Source organism: Meriones unguiculatus, chromosome 21 (assembly GCF_030254825.1).
Source record: "Meriones unguiculatus strain TT.TT164.6M chromosome 21, Bangor_MerUng_6.1, whole genome shotgun sequence".
In the NCBI taxonomy this organism is placed as follows: domain Eukaryota; kingdom Metazoa; phylum Chordata; class Mammalia; order Rodentia; family Muridae; genus Meriones; species Meriones unguiculatus.
The window spans coordinates 18,869,229-18,888,900 of record NC_083368.1 but is presented as its reverse complement, the minus strand read 5'-3'; the positions used below and the strand labels follow the sequence as shown (position 1 = coordinate 18,888,900).

Genomic DNA, 19,672 nt, shown 5'->3' with positions numbered 1-19,672 from the left:
GAGTATCTCAGGCCTGGCTAGTCGGCTCAGGGGTGAAGGTATCAATCCCGAAAAGTGAGTTTCATCCCCCAAATTCGCTTGCTAAAAAAAGAAAACCAACTCCATCAACTTGTCCTCCAACCTCCACACCTGTGTTTATTCACACCTACATACGTGCACACCATAAATAAATGGAATATCATAAAAATGTCTTTAAAATGTCACAGGTTTTCTGTAGGACTTTTAATAGCAATCACGATTGGTAAAGAGAACAAACCATTTTAAAATGTTTAATTTCACTTTTTAAATTATCTGCTACGAAGACTTAACCTTGCCCAATTCTAAAAGCACCCGGCACAGCTGTACATTATGATTAAAAAACAAACAAACAAACAAAAACCTTTCTAAGTTAAATTGCCACAATTGGTGAGAGACACTTACCAATGGAAAACTGGAGGACAGACGCTGTTGTCGTGTTTAGGCTTGTGGTGGTCTACAAAGAAAAGATGCAAAAGATCACACAAGGAAGACAAGTAGGAAGAGCTTGGCAGGGGAAGGGGGTGTCCATTGCAGGCAGAGGCTGCACTTTGCCAGCTGTTCTCTCATCAGCAGTTTGCCAGAGCGCAGGCAGACTCCCCATACCCCGTGGGGAGCAAGCTTCGATACCCCAACTTGGGCTTAGATAACAACCTTCTCAGAGGGCCACGGAAACAATTTTCCAGGTCATCTTGCAAGGGCATTGGTAGAGCCACATGCAGTCCATTACCAATCCTCCCTCTACCTTACTAGCAGTGTGTGAGCCAAAGAAAGTCTCATAAAAAGGCAGCAATACAAAAACTGGGAGATACATGATGAGTAAATGACTAGAAAAAGATTAATCCTAAAAGTAAATAGAGAGGCGGTAATATGACTCAGAGGTTAAAGGCACTTGACAACTTGAACCTTAGTTCAAGCTCAGGGACTCCGCTAACAGAAGGAGAGAACTGAGTCTAGCAAGTTTGCCCTTTGACCTCACATGCATGCTGCAGCATCCCCTTACCCTACCCCCATACACACAAACTGAACACATGTGACCAAAATGCTTTTTTAAATTGGATAGAACAAAAACAGCTCATTTAAATGCCATAATCTTCAGGAAGTAATAAAAATATTCTAAAATTGATCACGGTAATGACTATACAACTTTTTAAGTGAATTTTTGAACCGATGAATATTTCTTAAAATTAAAGAGGGAGAGGAGAGAAAGAGGAAGAATGGGAAAGGAGAGAGGAGAGGGTGAAGGAAGAGGGGGGAGGGAGAGACATTATGAATGAGGGTCTGGAAAGAGCTTCCCCCACATTTCTGTCAAATCTTAGTGTCACAAAGAGTTCCCTGATAAACTTCTCCACTTTGGGAAGAGGAATGGCAAGGATGTAATTGCGTGTGAAGTTATTGATTCTTTGGCGTAGGCACACTGCTCTTAATGAGATGGAAGTTAAATTTTCATTTTGCTGGGCTCCTGAGCCCCTTATGCCTCACAAGACTCCACTCTTGGAAACAGCGGCCTGTGAATGCATACTCCGAGAAGCAGGCTGTCTTCCTTTTGCTTCTTTATGATCTGACACCTTTAAACAACATGTGACTCTAAAAATCCAGTGCATAGGCAGCAAAGGTGAGAAGGTAGCGTGGAATTTCATAAGCCCTCCAGCCATGGTCGGTAGGAGCTCCTCCTTCCTGCCAGCCCCAAATCACTGGTGTGGACTGACAAAAGGAATCCTAGCTGTCTTTCATCTGAATATGCCCATCATGTCCAGACCTCTGGTTGCTGTCTTCTTCCTTCCACCAGAGATATCAGAGAAAAATGAACAATGAAAGACTTTGAAAAGAAATCTGCTTATCCCCAATAACCTTTAAAGTAAGTTTAACTATCTGCCCTCATGGGCCTCCCCTTGGATGATTTCGTATTAAAATAAGTTGAATGATGTTGCGCAGCTGAATAGATCCCCAGATGAATCATGAGACACTTCCGAATGTGGGTTTTTTGAAGTAGTGGTATTATATAAATTAAAAGCACTGCATTTGTTGCTGCTGCTGGTGCACAGAGCATCCTAGAGAGTCCTCAGCAGTTTATGTAGTGATGTAATTAATGATGCATGCCACCTGTCTGATCAAGTCCCATGGCTGTGACCCCGGCTAGTGAGTAGCAACGTACTGTGTGAAACCCTGCTAGCCAAGGTGACTCTAGCTTTTGCTTAGTCATCGATTCTGTATTTTTCCTTCACGAGGCAGGCTGAGGACTCCTGTGATGTTTGATGCTCTCTCATTACTATACCTACCCATATTAGTAAAACCGTCAGCTACAAAATAATAGAGTGTTTTGCTGGGCAAACACGAGGACCCAAGTTCAGATCCCCAGTACCCATCTAAAAGCTTGAACACAAAGGGGCTCATCTGTAACCCAAGGCTGGACAGGGGCAGGGCAGAGACTTATAGATCCCTAGAGCTTGCCAGCCAGCTCATTAAACAGCAATGGTGGGCTGCTGAGTCAATCAGTGAGAGACCATGTCTCAAAACATAACATACAGAGCTGTAGTGGAAGTTTTGGTGTCTTTAAAAACTCAGTTACGTTATGTAAAAGTGTTTTTGTTTTAACCCTATGTGTGGGACATGGGATATGTCCCCAGCAGCAGACCATTTGTGTCCTGCAGGCTCTGAGAAGGGTGCGATCTTTGCCAGCTGCAGAGAGTTTAATTCTGGGGACTCTTGATAGGGAATAAGTGCCAGAGTCAGGAGAGAGAAGGGGCCTCTGAGAAAGAAGGTCGCTGCTACTCCCCGTACTGCTCCTGGCTGCTGTTGATGCAGCTTGACGAGAAGTTGGAGAAACAAAGGTTGGACTTGCCCTAAAAAACCCCAAAGACCCTAACTAGCAGAAAGGAGTCTATGACCCCTCTTCCCATTAACCTTCTTTCTCTCCAACCTAGTGTTGGAGGATTGGAAGGGATGTAGAAGTATGAGAAATTAAAATAAAATAGGCTAAAAAGGCGCCTACAGAGAATAATTGAGGAAGATGACCAAAAGTGACCTCTGGCCTCTGATACACACACACACACACACATACACATATGTGGATGTGCACACATATGTATCTATGCATAAACAAATAATAGGAAAGATGAAGACAAAAAGACATAATATATAATTGGGTTTTTATAAATTATTACTCTAGCATTCAAATGTATAATTTTACATTAACATTATTAAGATTTTATATCTGACATTATGGAAACAAAAGGGACTCTTATGGGTTTTTGATAAATAATAATTATGAATGTCTGATAAGAATTTTTTCTCAGCAAATCTCAGTGCTTTCAAAAAAAATAAGTTTCAAACTATATCAAATAGAAAGACTGAATTTAACAGTCTTTTAGTCTAGCTTACCACTGTAACTAAAACACATCTTCAAGTCTAGGAATGGGGACACAGCTCAGTGTTGAGAGCTTGTCCATCCTGTGTGGGGCCCTGTGTCTAATCTTATAGCACTACAAATAAATAAATACTTTTAAAAAGAGAATGGCACAACTCATTTCAAGTTCCAAGAATATATTTCTCTTTATCTTCATCTTACATTAGCAAAATAAATGAAGTTGAGTGTCACTAGCTAAAATCCGGAGACTTGAACAGTTAACTAGATGTCTGAGGATCCCAGAGACCCAAATGACAGAGACAAGCTTTCCAGAATGCAGTGCACATCGGCAGCATGAAACAGTCTGAAGAATTCAGCTTCGAGAGCAGGTCCTTCCACACTGTCCTTTGCTCTTTCCTTTCAGCCTTCTGAGAGAGGCCCCACTCTGCCTGACTAACACAATTTTGTTCCTTTGGCTTGTTTTTGGTTTCTATTTTTCTTCTTTATATTGTCTCAAATTCCAGGAGCCAGGAGCTTTGCAGGGGCCCATACCGCCAGACCCGAGCTCAAGATGACCCAGACAACAGCCTGACCAGGGTTGTCAGTTTATACCCTTGGCTGGATTCTTCTCCAGGATCCTGGAGCAACTACCGGCACCAGAAGGCAGTTCTTGGGCACTACACATCTTGCCTGTGTCAGTCATACTGAAGCAAATATCTTCCTGATTCCTCAACACACATATCTTCGATGTTGGGGGCCTCCTTGGGGAGAGAAGCCTGACCTAGCCCTGGAACCCTCACATCCAGACTTGAAGCCTAGGACTTTGGACAAAAAGACAAAGCCCTAACCACCCAAGCCTCTGGGTTTGTGATTCTTCGTTTCCTGGCTCCGTAGAAACTGGATTATGAAAAGTAAGCGGGCTGGGCCTGCTGCTTACAGGCAATGTTTCAGGGCTGACGTTCTCCATCAGTCCTCGTGCATCATGGCTTTGGCTGGACTGTTTTGGAGTTCCATGAAAAGGTTCAAATTGTAGTAAATATACTATTAACCGACAACTGAATGCCTTGCTTTTCATTTGACTGGCTTGCTTTCTGTAAGCACAAGTTGGATATTATGTACACTTTGGCCCTTAGGAGAGTAATGCACTACTGAGAAATAAATTGTTGTTATTGTTAAACTACCTCTTTGGCTCTACAGAACACATTCATTTTCAGGAAACACTTACGATGGGAACATAAAAAACATGCTACTCTTATATCTTAGAAGATTATTATTATTACTTAAACATCTAGAGACAGGGACTTGCTATGTATCCCAGGCTGGCATCAAACTTACTCTCCCTCTGCCTCTCTGCCTCATGCTGAGATTGCAGGGTTAATACGTGAGTATAAACTAATCTCAGATATACAACTCAAAGCCAACCAACTGGGGTATCAAATCTAGTAATAAACATACTGAGCTACAGAAACAATCAGAATTAAATTCATGTTGATCAAGAAAGCTGGATAATTCAGTTTTTACTTAATATGTGGATTTATAGAAATACAAATTATGGCATTATATTATAAAATAATTTTATGTCCCCTGCCAATATTTTTAGAAATATTACTGAATGGAGCACCTCCTAAAATATGCAGTAATTCTCAGCTCAATTAACTACAATAAAACTAATTTTATATTAAAGCTTATAGATAATTAATTCATTCAAGGTATATTATTTAAAGCATACTAGCAAATTTATTTTGTTTTTCAGAAAGAACTTCACCACCAGAGTCATATTTGTCTGCAGGTATTGTAACACCTTGTGAGACTTGAATTATAAGCACCTATTATTTTAATTTGCATCTAATTAATTCTGTTCGTGATCTACTTGCAATTGGAAACTCCACAAATGTCCTGAAGTGCCTAGGTTAAGTATATCTGTTACCACAAAAGGGGAATTCAAGCAGAATAAAGTAAGAACATGTTGCAGAGTTAATTGGCTTCTACATTTTGATAAATAAATCACCCTTTAGTTCTTTATATGGTGCTTTTCTCCCTCTTTACTATGGAAGCTAATCTTCTGACAACTTTTAAAGTTAGCGACTTTGGAGCACAATGTGTGACCTGGATATGAGAAGACAAGCTGCCGAGAAAAGGGCAGAAGCTGTGGGAGAAGGAGAGAATAGAGCTGTTGGGAGGCAAACAGCCGGGCACCAGGCGGTACAAAGAACATGACAGAGTCAGAGGAACCTAGCCAGGACCTGATGCAACAACGCTTTGATGGCCTTTTCAGGGACATGAAACGAATGCAGTCTTCATGTCAGAAAAAAGGACCAAGCCAAAACAAAAGGCTTATTAGCCATACGCTGATGGTGAGTGGTTGCATTGTTTTTCATTTAGAATGCTCACTGCAGGTATTAATTCCAGAACTTACCTTCTCAAGCAATGGCTAATGCCCTAAATTAAAGGACAGTAACTACCTGGAGTCATTTGGCATGAATCATATTAAAAAACAAACAAACAAAAACTCAGTTATCGGTACATTCTTTAAAAGAAAATCCATCAAAAAAAAAAGTTCATCTATTGTTAGGAACCAAAGTTTTAAAGTAATGAGGAGATGAGGGAGGGTACTGCAGTTGGGATAAAATTGAATAAATAATAATAATACTAATAATGAAGAAAAAATTAAAAAATAAAGTAACTCTTGACTTGTAAGGAGAAAATAATACTGATGATCAGAGCAAGGCTTTGTATAAGAACTCAGAAAGTCACACTTTGTTTTTATGATACACATTTTGTACATATACATAATCATGTGTTTCAATCCATTTAATCACAGTAACGAATAACATTTAGTAAGACACACTGATGCTGCCAGTTTTGTCACTGAACGCCTCATTTTCATATTTGAAAATAAGCATAAAACTATGTCTCCCAACTTTGAGACATTGTTAATAATACAAATAATACTTCAAACTTCCATCTGCGCTCCTAGAGAATCAAAGCAGCTTTTGTCGACAGGACACGAAGTAAGTACCGTGATAAAGCAGCGTGCTTCGGTGCACATACTTACCAGCTCTCGAGGACCATACGGCTCACAGAAGGTGACAGCGTTGCCATGCATGATTGTTCCACATTGCTCTCCAATCTCACAGTTGCTACATTCAACCCTGCAGAATACAGAATGCATTCTCAGTCTGGGGACTAAGCAGTACAAGTTACAGTTACTGGGCTCCAACTATCACTGCACAGACACGGTGCACTGGATCCTGACAAGACTCAGAAGGCGCAAAGCCAGGAAGTCCTGACAGTAACGTGAAATGGTGGGAAATTCCCTCAACCTCCCAAAGTTTCAATTTTCTCATGAATAAAACGTGTATAACGTCCTGACCCAAATTTCAAATAGACGAGTATGTAGAAAGTGACAGTGCAGAAGTAGTCCCAAAGCAGGATTTCCTAAAGGAATGCGCTATTATCAATTGTTAGAAGATATACAAGCCCAATGGGGCCAATACAAGAACAGCTTCAAGGGTTAAAAATAAAAAAAAAGGAACATCCACTTACATACTAAACTAAAGATCTCTATCTCTAAAATGAAAGGGTTCTCATAATAGTTTGCATTGTAGTCAGTATGAATGTTTTAAGTACCTATTCACAGGCAAACTTACATGTTTATATTCCACTATGCTAAAAATAATGGCATCAAGTTCAATCTCCTCATAACTAAGGAATATACACAGGTTCAAATGCAAGCAAATTTTGGATACTGACTTATGTTAACTCCTGCAGAGACTGATGCACCCATCAAGGATCAGGCATGGAGAGGACCTAGACACCTCTGCTCAGATGTAGCCAATAGGCATCACAGTCTCCATGTGGGTTCCCTAGTAAGGGGAGCAAGGGCTATCTCTGACATGGACTGTTGCCCACTCTTTGATCACTTCCCCCTGGCGGGTCTGCCTTGCCAGGCCAGAGGAAGAGAATGCAGGCAATCCTGATAAGACTTGATAGGCTAGGGCCAGATGATAGGGAAGAAGGGCTCCCCATTTCTGAGAAATAGGGGAGGGGAATGGGAGGAGGACTGAAGAAGGGTGGGACCAGGAGGAGACGAGGAAGGGGACTACAATCTGGATATAAAATGAATAAATTATAAAAAAAGAAACAGGAACAACTACAAAAAATAATTTAGTCCTCTATTTTATAACTGTAAATTAATGTAGCTAATAAAAATGTAAGACAGGATCAAAATATATTTTTTCATAGCTCTCTAGTAGAAGTTGAAGGTATGCCTACTCAGGATTTGACTTTGGATATGTTCAGTAACATTTATAATGCTCCTCACTGTAACATTTCCACCTATAATCATTATACATCTAACATGTAGGAAGAAAGATCTATATTTCCCTGGTCTGGTCCTCAAACCACACGAGAGCTTTATTGATGCAGCAACAATATTTTCAAAAACCTTCCCTTTCCAGGTGTAGAAAGGGCACAGTGCCCTTTGCTTGGCAGATCACCATGTTATCTCTCTATTGTTTATGCTTTCAGGGAGGGGGCAGCAGCTCCATCCAGACAGGAAGACAGAGTGTGAAGAGAGATCACACAGCCCCGTAGGGCACGAGGCAGAAGCTCAGTAAGTCTAAACTTGGCAAATGAATCTAAGTACTTTTTTACTCATTTGACTATTTAGAGCAAATGGCTGCTGTACTAGCCTTTTCAGCTGTGCCCACAGTAGATCAGCAATGGCAACTATCTTTAAAGTTTTTTCAAAGAAAAAAAAATTCTAATAAGGATTTATGGTGTACTTCATTGTATCATAAATCTTAGCAGGAAGTTGGAATCGTTTCTTGATTACTGTGATACAAGAGTCTAATAAAATGTCCTTGACATTAGAAGAAACGCAATAGCTTTGGAAGGGCAAAGAACCAAATTTGTATTCATTTTTGGCATGTTTATTTACTATATGTAGTATTCATAAATACTGGTCGAATAAATAATTGAATGTACTACAACTTTATAAGAAGAATTATTCTTAAGGTCTGAGGTCCTAAATAAAAATCTCATAATACTGCCTGGCACATACTATGCATGAGTTATTACCTTATTACTATTAATAAAATTATTACCACCATTAATTTCTCATGAATTTCTATACTTTTTGGCTTGTACAAAACTGGCATATTTGATTCCCTTCTCCCTGATACAGAGTATGTTAGATGAATTTCTCCCTATTGTTGTCTTAGTTTTAAAAATGGACTATAAAAGAAGTATAAAGAAGTAGCATAAAAATTATATTAGGGGAGGGCTGGAGAGATGACACCCACACAGTAGCTCACAGTCATCTGTAACCCCAGTCCCAGGGGATCCGGTGCTGTCCTTTCAGCTCCATGGTCACCCGGAAGATACATGGTGCACAGACATATATCCAGACAAAACATCCATACAAAGAAGGTAAAATTTTAAGAATCATATTGGGATTTTTTTTCATTGCTATGGAATTAATCAGCTTCTTATATTAGTGGTAGATGAGGGTTATTTAAAAGTTGTCATTATCAAATAGCTTGGCAGAGAAAAAGTAAGAGCATATTCAAAACTTATGATATCTAGCTGCCATCGAGCCTCTAAGACAGTAGTTCTCAATCTTCCCAATGATGTGACCTTTTAATACAGTTCATCAGGTTGTGGTGACTCCCAACCACGATATTATTTTTGTTGCTACTTCATAACTGTGGTTTTGCCACTGTTGTGAATTGTAAACATCTGATATTTCTAATGGCCTTAGGCAACCCCTGTGAAAGTATCACTCAACCCCCAAAAGGGTTGTGACCCACAGGTTGAGACCTATTGCTCTACAGACACCTCACTAAAGATGTTGTTATCCATATAAATCTTAGGTTGGCTATTTGAGGCTCTGTAGTAACCATTTTAGCTCCATGTATTCCCTAATCAATTACATATGAGGAAAACCTCCTCCTCTATGCTTTTGATTGAGCAGATACTGGCAGAATCTGCATTTTGGTGTATTGTTTAAAGGCAGTGCAGAGGTAGACACCTAACAGCCTTGAGTTAGAGAGTCGGCGACCAGAGAAGTGTGGAGTGAGTTTGGAGGATCAAGTCCACTCCATGGGGGCGAACAAAATAAACACAAGGGAAGAGGAAGCATCAACAGGTGAGCTCTCCTTCCCAAGCGTCTCAACAACTCTTCTAGACCTTCCTGTCCAGCGCTGTGTATCATATTTCCAGAACTTAAAAAAATATTGAAGAAGGCTACCCTATTTAGACACTTAAAGACTCCCAAGTGTCAGCTATTGCTTTGGAGGAAGAAAGGCTTCCCCAAGGATTGATGGGATTGGCAGTGGGCTTCCTGCCAATGCTTTTAAATGCCCTTTGCTTGATTTTCTCACAATCTGACTGCGTTTATCAACATAATTTATTTTAATTTACCCCGAATGCCTATCCCTCTAGGTGGTCAAGTCTAGCCCTTCTCTTAGCTGCGAGTGGTGTTTATTCTTTCACCATTTATTAATGCACTCCTCTGTTACCACCACAGGAAGGACTGACAGGCGCTGTACTTAGCTTTAGCAGTGTAATGGCTGACTTATATGATGCTATTTATTTCAGCAGTTTGCATTCCCGATGGAAAGGCCGAGGAGTAAACAAACAGTTCCAAAAGAGGCTATCCATGAGATGGTAGATAGTTCTGGCATGTTTTATGTGGTTGGGTGTCCTAAGCACATTGAAAGTTTTCAAACTCTCCTCTCAGAGGACAGAGGTTACAGTCTTCATTTTCACTAATAAGAATAATGACCTTCAGAGAAGAAAAGATATTCATTCAAGGTTCCGTAACTATGAAGCTGGAGAGCCGCAATCTGAACCAAAGGATTGCAACATATTCCATAGCTACTCTGTCCTTAAATTAGGGATCTATACTGACCGTGGTGGGACTCCTTCAAAACTGGGAGAATAAGAGAGAGTTTCTGAAGAAGGCCCCTCAGCTGGTCCTAAGGGGGTGCTAGAAATGAAGCATGCAAGCAAGAAAGGTCAAGGTTTGTAGGGAATGAAATATGCAGAAATCACGATCTATAAGCTGAACAGTTAGCTCAGTAGGTCAGTCTGACTGTAATCATACTGGTACATAGATTGCAAATTGCAGGCTTAGGAAGTAGAGTGTTTCACATACCTCTGACGGAGTGACTGACAGGTACTATGGCAGGGAGTCTACAAACAAACCCTCAATCACATAAAACTATTGTCATCTATTTTTTTATTCTTATATAGAGATGCTAAAACTGAAATTTAGATATATTACTGTCCAAGGTGACATAACTAGTAATTTACCGAACTATGTTCTGACTCCCACTATCTTGTTTACAAAGGCAGAGCCACGAAACAAATCCAAATTTCAGGGAAAATTGCTATGTAGATGATGGACTGACAGCCCCCAAATCTAGGGCTACTAATGTAACTCAAACATGGTATAGGAGTCATATAAACAACTTCCAGCTTGCAGGCCAGAGAAAGAGAAGGTTCAGACGGGAAAGGGTCTGCTGCCAGGCCTGAGAGGATCCCCAGAATCGCCATGATGGAAGGAGCAGACCTGCTCATGTAAGTTGTCCCTTTACTCCACACCTACACCTCTCTACCCTCGTATGTAGATAAATGAGTGCGGTTTTCAACTTCCTATTAGCCACACTACAGACTAAATAAACAGGGCAGGGAGGGTAGATTGGTAGTGGGGCATTTGCCTGGCAAGTGCAAGGTCCTAGACTCTATTCTCCGAATGGCAACACCAGAAGACAAACGGTCAAAAAGCCCCAAATAAAGAAGCCAACGAATTAACTCTCAAGAAGTTTGAGTTAACCTAATATATTCAAATCATATGTTTTGCATGTAATTAACATAAAAATTATTAATGGCATAGTAGCCCTCAAGTTGTAATTTCTATGTTAACTGGGACTAGTGCTATTTCAGTCTCATGTGACTAGTGCCTACCACACTGGGCAGCACAAGATGCAGGAATGACCACATATGGAGACTGATGTTCCCTGCCTGCAATGACAACCACAGATGAAAAGCCAGACTACCAGAAACGACAGCTTAGGATCTGGTTGAAACCATAAGAGCATATATTTTTAGGGGCAGGGGGACAGGGAGAAGAGGTCCAAAACTGTATTCCTGGGATGCATTTCTGTTATCCTGAGTCTGGTTTCTGAGCTCAGACTATCATCATTGGTCTTTAGTATAACTTCCTTCTACGACATCTCCTCCAGCTTCCCATGGTTTAATGGCAGTGGGTTTGCTCCCATAATTGTCCCAGCCAACCCATGCAGCTCGTCAATGTAAAATTCCTGATAGCGAACATAGCACATGACCTTTCTGGCATTTCTTCCCTATCATGAATATTAAACATTGCGCAACTGCACACTGTGAAGCCTAGTATCACAAAGGGGAAAAAAACCATCAGCTCATGATGTGGGAACAGTTCTGAGGGAGATGGAACAGTACAAAGAAAACTTGGAGTTTCTCAGAAGAGAATTGTGATCCATTTCCAAAGGACAGTGTGAATTTTAAAACTCTACGGATGCAAATCATCACATAAACTTGAAGAATAATTTCTGACTAACTTAGGATTTCAAAACCATTCCTAAGTGTTATGTATTCTTTCTTCCTAGCCTCCTTTCTCAAAATCCAAACCTCTGGATGTCTGAAATTTTATTCTTTTGTGGAACAGTTCATAAGTTTCCAAGAACTGGGGTCAAATTTGGTGATGAGTAGCCCGATTTTATGGAAGCTCAGAGAGGAAAATAAAAGGTGCTGTTTGCTGTGACATTTGAATCTGTGGCCTCATAACTGGACTTCTTCCTCTGAACTCCTTCTGAGGAAAATGATGGGCTTTGTAGAGTTAGGGAGAATAGTCTCCCAAATGTGTGGGAAGGAGGAAGTTTTACATAATCCCAGTTAAACAGGCTTTTGTTTCTCAATTTAAAAAGGAATGTGACCTCCCAGGCTAAGGATTAGAAAGGAATTCCCTCTCTTCCTAATGGCAAAACTATGGACTGTTTCTCTAATCTAAGAGACCCTTTCTCCTTTTTCCCATTTCCCCAGCTTGAAAGAGATGTACATAAGAATTCATCAGAAACCATGATGCATTATAGGAACTGTTCACATTAAAATGTATTCCATCATGAACAATATGATTAAAACCCATTTTAATGGAAATACATGTAATTCTCAAAGATGACGTGAGACTGGGATTTATTAAACCTTCTCTGGCCTATTTATTGCATGCTCAGGTTCCACATGAGTCTCCTTTATTACCGAAGTCCACAGAGCATCCAGTTAAGGCAGACTTGCAGCATCACTGCATCTCATTAGCTCTGCATCTGATAAAGTATGAACTAGGATTAGAAATCAGGTTGCCAGTTGACTCTGAACACAGCCAATAAGACACAAGACCTCCAGTTCTATAAAAAGGAATGTGCTATAGAGAATGTTTGTCTTTTTTTTTTTTCCTGCCATGGCTTATTTTGAAATTCTGTGATGATTGCTCTTAAAATTATTTTTTTCATTTTTAAAGATAAAGAGATTTGGTTTCACTAATAAAATCCTATAAAAGTGAGATAATGAAATGGATTTCATAGAACACTAAGAGAATTCACAGGACTGGTGTGTGTAAAAATTAAGTCAATGCTCCCTTTACTTCTAGATATCCTTGGATAACTAATCAAAACCTATTTTATGTTTATACTTTCATTTCCCCTTCCCTCTTCTCCCTTCTTCCCTTTGCTATCAAAAGTATAAAACAATCAATAAATATGAAGGCCATCCAACAAAACTGTGAGGCTCAAACATGGTCATGAAATATGAAGAAGTTCTTTGATCCAGGTTTTGCTTTCACTGTAATCGACTCTGAAGCACCCTCTAAGCTTGCTATTTTCTATCTCTTTTTTTCTTTCTTTTAAGCAAAAGTACAATTCAGGTGTTTATGTTCTCAAGAATTTTATATGGTGTGCATTTGAATAGACAGCGTACTTCTAAAGGTGTAGTTACGTAATTTATTCTGATTTTAAAGTTATTGGGCATGGCGACACACTCAGCCACCCATTCAGCACCTGGGAGAATCATGAGGGCCTTGTGGATGTGGAGACAGAGACCCACACACTGCAGTGACTAGATGGGCCTTTGGGACACAGGAAAGGGGGAGGATTAATGAGAAAATTGAACTCTTTTGCACAATTACAGATTTATGAATGGTTGGTGGTGACATCACCCCGATAACAATAAATAAGTAATTGAAATATTATTTTCCCGAGTCTCCAGATGACATGACTCATCCTTCTATCAGATCAGAGTGAAACACCCAGCCTTTAGTCAGGCACACCAGTGAAATGAGTTAGCCACGTGGAAAGTCACTGACAATCACTTAGCATTAGATTCTCATTTGAGATATGCAGCCTTTGTCCCTAAGACCTAGGACATCACATTATCTATCCATAATTTATTACCTCTGAAGAGGTCAATCCTTTACTCAGCCCCACAAAGAAGCAGTCTGCCTTCTAATGAGCCAGAACAGTCTAGTCACTAGCAGTTTTGTATAGAGATGTTAAAGTAATTTTAATATTTGTTTTGTTCACAGAAATTCTTTAAAACTGGAAACAGAGGAGGATTCAGCAAGATGGCAGCGCAGGACGACTCTCGTTCTGAGTCTAGCAGTACAGCAGGATCGGCACAGTGACCAGCAATCAGAACTCTCAGCCCTAAAACACAAGTGATTGTGTTTCCCAGGTGAGAGGATACTCCATGGCGAGGGATTCAATCAGCTTTAACTCACCTGGATAAACCTCGGAAGTGATCCCTATTCCACCAGGCGCTTGGTTGCCAGCCCAGAGCCGCACGCCAGCGTGCTCTGATCACTGTCCCAGACTGAACCATGGGCACTACAACATCAGAGATTGAGATTTCCAGTCGAGAGATAACCCCACGGTGCAGGAAATAATTGGGACTGACCTTAGGTCACCCAGACATCCCCTGGAAAAGACTCTGGGTTCCGTGGGTGCCCAGGAGCCAGCCCAGAGCGAGCCGGGGACCTAGGCATCAGCGCAGAGTCCTGCTTGTGCACCTGACTCGCTGTCCCAGATAGAACTGTGGGCCCCAGGGCACCAGAGACTGAGTTTCTCTGTTGGGTGCAAACCCACAAGGAGGGGAACGGCTGGTCTGATCTCAGAGCACTCAGCCGATACTACCACCCCAAAAAAGTCTCGGGAAAAATTACCCAGTTTCAGCAGACACCCAGGTGCCCAATCCCCAGAAAGATAGAAAGGCTGAGCCACGTAAGTCTGTGCCTGTAGGTTCTACTTGCCATCACAGACAGAACAGCTGTCCCCAAAGCAAAGATTGGGTGTCCCTGTCAGGAGGAAACCCCACAGCGGGGGGGATCATCAGGTCCAATGCTCAGGATTCCCAGCTCCAAAAGACTTTCTGGATTCACGTAGACTCTAGGCTCTAGCCTTCTACTGCAGGCAGGAGCACTGTGCTCAGCCGCCACTATTGAGTACCACTAGGGCACTGGGGCACACAGCTGCATCCTTAGACCTACAAAAGCCAGAGAGCCATTACAGCAGCCCTCAGATACTGCTCCAAGGATCAACCAGTTATCCCTAGCTAAACTGACAAAACTGTGGGAATCCCTGGTTCTTCAAGAGGGCTGCACCCAACAATTACACCTTAAGAGCAACAGCTGCTGCTCACTAAATTCAGAGCAAGAAACCCAGCAGCAGGGCAGCCATCACCAGGACCTCTCCTGATGAGAGGAGAGCCTTCCTGAACACCACAGTTACCACACAGGTTCATACACCTGAAGTGAACTGTGACAATTCCTGACAAGCACCACCATTCAGTTGACCATACCAAAAAAGCAGAGGAGAACTTCAGAACCCTGCCAAGTGGATCCTCCCCACCCAGGACCCAGCAGGCACCAGAAATTAACAGACAACACCTGAGACAGAGAGATGGGTAGAGGCCAGCGAAAAAGCACAACCAACAAAAGGCAAAGCAATATGGCATCCCCAGAACCCAGTTATCCAGGGGCAAAAAGCCCTGAACACCCTAACATAAGTGAAATTCAAGAAGATAACCTTAAATCTATGCTTATGAAGAGGTTAATGGAGGAAGCAAATAAAATGCATAAAAAATTAGGGGAAGATATGATAAAACAGATTATGGTCATCCGTAAAGATACAGGAAGATGCAGCCAAACAGTTTGTGGCATTCAGAGAGGAAATGATTAAATCACTGAAAGAAATAAAAGAAACAGGAATGTTCAAACAGCTGAAGGAATTGAAGGAAAAACAGGAAAATACAGTAGACAGGTAGAAGGAAATCAACAAAATGGTTCAAGATCTGAAGATAGAATTGGAAGACTTAAAGAAAACACAAATGGAGGAAATCATGGAGAGGAAGAACCTAGGAAAAAAAACAGGAACTACAGAGGTAAGCATAACCAACAGACTACAAGAGATGGAAGAAAGAATCTCATGTGTGAAAGATACAATGGAAGAAATCGATGTATCCATCAAAGAAAATAATAAATCTAAAAAATTCCTGCCACAAACCATCCAGGAAATCCAAGACAACATAAAAAGACAAAACCTAAGAATAATAGGAATAGAGGAAAAAGAAGATTCCCTCCTCCAAGGCCCAGAAAATATTTTCAACAAAATCATTGAAGAAAATGTCTCCAACTTAAGGGGGAGGCCTATAAGAATACAAGAGGCCTACAGAACACCTAATAAATTAGACCAGAAAAGAAAGTCCTCCTGTCACATAATAATCAAAACAGTAAGTATACAGAACAAAGAGAAAATAGTAAAAGCTGCAAGGGAAAAAGGCCAAGTAACATATAATGGCAAACCCATCAGAATCACACCTGACTTCTCAACAGAAACTATGAAAGCCAGAAGAGCCTGGATGGATATCATGCAATCCCTAAGAGAACACAGATGTCAGCACAGGCTATGGTACCCAGGAAAACTCTCAGTCCTCATAGATGGAGAAAACAAGATATTCAATGACAAAAAAAAAAACAACAAATTTCAGCAATACCTACACACAAATCCAGTGTTAACAGAAGATATTAGAAGGAAAAATACAACCCAAGAAAACTAACTACTTTCAAGAAAACACAGGAAACAAATAACCTCACTACAGCAAAACAAAAAGCAGCCAAACACACAAACACACTACCATAGCCAACATCAATATCAAAGGATCTAACAGACACTGGTCATTAATCTCCCTCAACATCAGTGGACTCAATTCTCCAATAAAAAGACACAGACTAACAGAATGGATGCATAAACAAGACCCAACAATCTGTTGCATACAAGAAACACACCTAAATCACAAAGATAGACATTACCTGAGAATAAAGGGCTGGAAGACAGTTTTCCAAGCAAATGGACTCAAGAAGCAAGCAGGAATAGCCATTCTCATGTCTAATAAAATAGACTTTCAACCAAAATTAATCAAAAGGGATGGGGAAGGACACTTCATACTCATCAAGGGAAAATTCCACCAGGAAGATATCACAATCCTGAACATCTATGCCCCAAATGCAAGGGCACCCACATTTGTAAAAGAAACTTTAATAAAACTTAAACCACACATAGATCTCCACACATTAATAGTGGGAGACTTCAACACCCCACTCTCAACAAAGGACCACTCAACAAAACAAAAATTAAACAAAGAAACAATAACTCTGACAGAGGTCATGAATCAAATGGACCTCACGGACAACTATAGAACCTTTCACCCAAACACAAGAGAATTTACCTTCTTCTCAGCACCTCATGGAACCTTCTCCAAAACAGACTATATAGTTGGTCACAAATCAAGACTCAACAGATACAAGAAGATTGAAATAATCCCATGTAGCCTATCTGATCACCATGGACTAAAGCTGGACCTCAATGACAAAAATAGCAAAAGGCCTACACACACATGGAAACTGAACAACTTGCTACTAAATGACAGCTGGGTCAGAGAAGAAATAAAGAAATTAAAGACTTCCTAGAATTCAATGAAAATGAAGGCACAACATACCCAAACCCATGGGACACAATGAAAGCAGTGCTAAGCGGAAAGTTCATAGCACTAAGTGCCTTCAAGAAGAAATTCGAAACATCTCATGCAAGCAACTTAATGGCTCACTTAAAAGCCCTAGAAAAAAAAAGCAGACACAACAAAGAGGAGTAGATGGCTGGAAATAATCAAACTCAGGGCTGAAATCAATAAATTAGAATAATTTAAAATAGAACAAATAAAACAATTCAAAGAATCAATGAAACCAAGAGCTGGTTCTTTGAGAAAATCAACAAGATAGACAAACTCTTAGTCAAACTAACTAAAAGGCAGAGAGAAACTATCCAAATCAACAAAAGCAGAAATGAAAAGGGGGACATAACCACAGACACTGAAGAAATCCAAACAATAATTAGGTCTTACTTCCAAAGTCTATATAACACGAAATTTGAAAATCTAAATGAAATGGACAATTTTTTTGACCGATTCTACATGCCAAAGCTGCCTCAAGACCAGGTAAACCAATTAAATAATCCTATATCCCCTAAGGAAATAGAAGCTATCATCAAAAGTCTACCATGCAAACAAAGCCCAGAGCCAGATGGTTTCAGCACAGAATTCTACCAGACCTCCAAAGAAGAGCTAACACCAATTCTCTTCAAACTATTCCACAAAATAGAAACACAAGGAACACTATCAAACTTCTATAAAGCCACACAGTCACCTTCGTACTTAAACCTCACAAAGCCCCAACAAAAAAAAGAGAATTTCAGGCCAATCTCCCTCATGATCATTGATGCAAAAATACTCAAGAAAATAATTGCAAACCGAATCCAAGAACACATCAAAGATATCATCCACTACAACCAAGTAGGCTTCATCCCAGGCATGCAGGGGTGGTTCAGTATATGGAAATCCATCAATGTGATCCACCATATTAACAAACTGAAGGAGAAAAACCACATGATAATCTCCCTAGATGCTGAAAAAGCATTTGACAAAATCCAACATCCATTAATGTTTAAAGTATTGGAGAGATCAGGGATACAAGGCACATATCTAAACATAGTAAAGGTGATATACAGCAAGTCTATAGCCAATATAAAACTGAACAGAGAGAAACCTAAAGCAATACCACGAAATCAGGGACAAGACAAGGCTGCCCACTCTCTCCTTATCTCTTCAACATAGTTCTGGAAGTCCTTGCTAGAACAATAAGACAGTTGAAGGAGATCAAGGGGATACAAATTGGAAAGGAAGAAGTCAAAGTATCACTATTTGCAGATGATATGATAGTATACCTGAGTGACCCCAAAAATTCTACCAGGGAACTCCTACAGCTGATTAACATCTTCAGCAAAGTGGCTGGATATAAAATTAACTCAAAAAAATCAGTAGCCCCCCTGTATACAAAAGACAAAAGGGCCAAGAAAGAAATTAGGGAAACAACACCCTTCACAATAGCCACAAATGACATAAAGTACCTTGGTGTGAACCTAACCAAGCAAGTCAAAGACTTGTATGAAAAAAATTTCCAGTCTCTGAAGAAAGAATAGAAGAAGACATCAGAAGATGGAACGATCTCCCATGCTCACGGCTTGGCAGGATTAATATAGTAAAAACGGCCATCTTACCAAAAGCAACCTACAGATTCAATGTAATTCCCATCAATTCTTTACAGACCTTGAAAGAAAAATTCTCAACTTCATATGGAATAACAAGAAACCCAGAATTGCTAAAACAATTCTCTACAGTAAAAGATCTTCAGGGAGGTATCTCCATCCCTAATCTCAAGCTGTACTATAAAGCAACAATACTCAAAACTGCATGGTACTGGCATAGAAACAGACTGGTTGGATCAATGGAATCGAATAGAAGACCCTAACATAAATCCACACACTTATGGACACCTGATTTTTGACAAAGATGCCAAACCATTCAATGGAAAAAAGACAGCATCTTCAACAAATGGTGCTGGTCTAACTGGATGTCTACATGTAGAAAAATGCAAATAGATCCATACTTATCACCCTGCACAAAACTAAAGTCCAAGTGGATCAAAGACCTCAACATAAAACCAGGCACACTAAACTGCTTAGAAGAAAAAATGGGGAAGAGCCTTGAACTCATTGTCACAGGTGATAACTTCCTAAATAGAACACCAACAGCACAGGCTCTAAGAGCAACAATCAATAAATGGGACCTCATGAAACTGAAAAGCTTCTGTAAAGCAAAGGACAAAACAAC

The 19,672-nt window shown here is 40.3% G+C and overlaps 1 protein-coding gene across 5 annotated transcripts in view; it reads right to left on the bottom strand.

Moving 5' to 3' along the window:
- Reln (reelin) overlaps window positions 1-19,672 on the bottom strand; it is a 439,480-nt gene that overhangs the window by 217,259 nt on the left and 202,549 nt on the right. For all 5 annotated transcript variants that reach the window (XM_060373778.1, XM_060373779.1, XM_060373782.1 and 2 more), the window contains exons 7-8: window positions 6,417-6,513; window positions 421-472 (exon numbers count right to left, since the gene is read on the bottom strand). In XM_060373778.1, coding sequence (XP_060229761.1) covers window positions 421-472; window positions 6,417-6,513 — 149 coding nt within the window. The remainder of the gene's footprint in view (window positions 1-420; window positions 473-6,416; window positions 6,514-19,672) is intronic.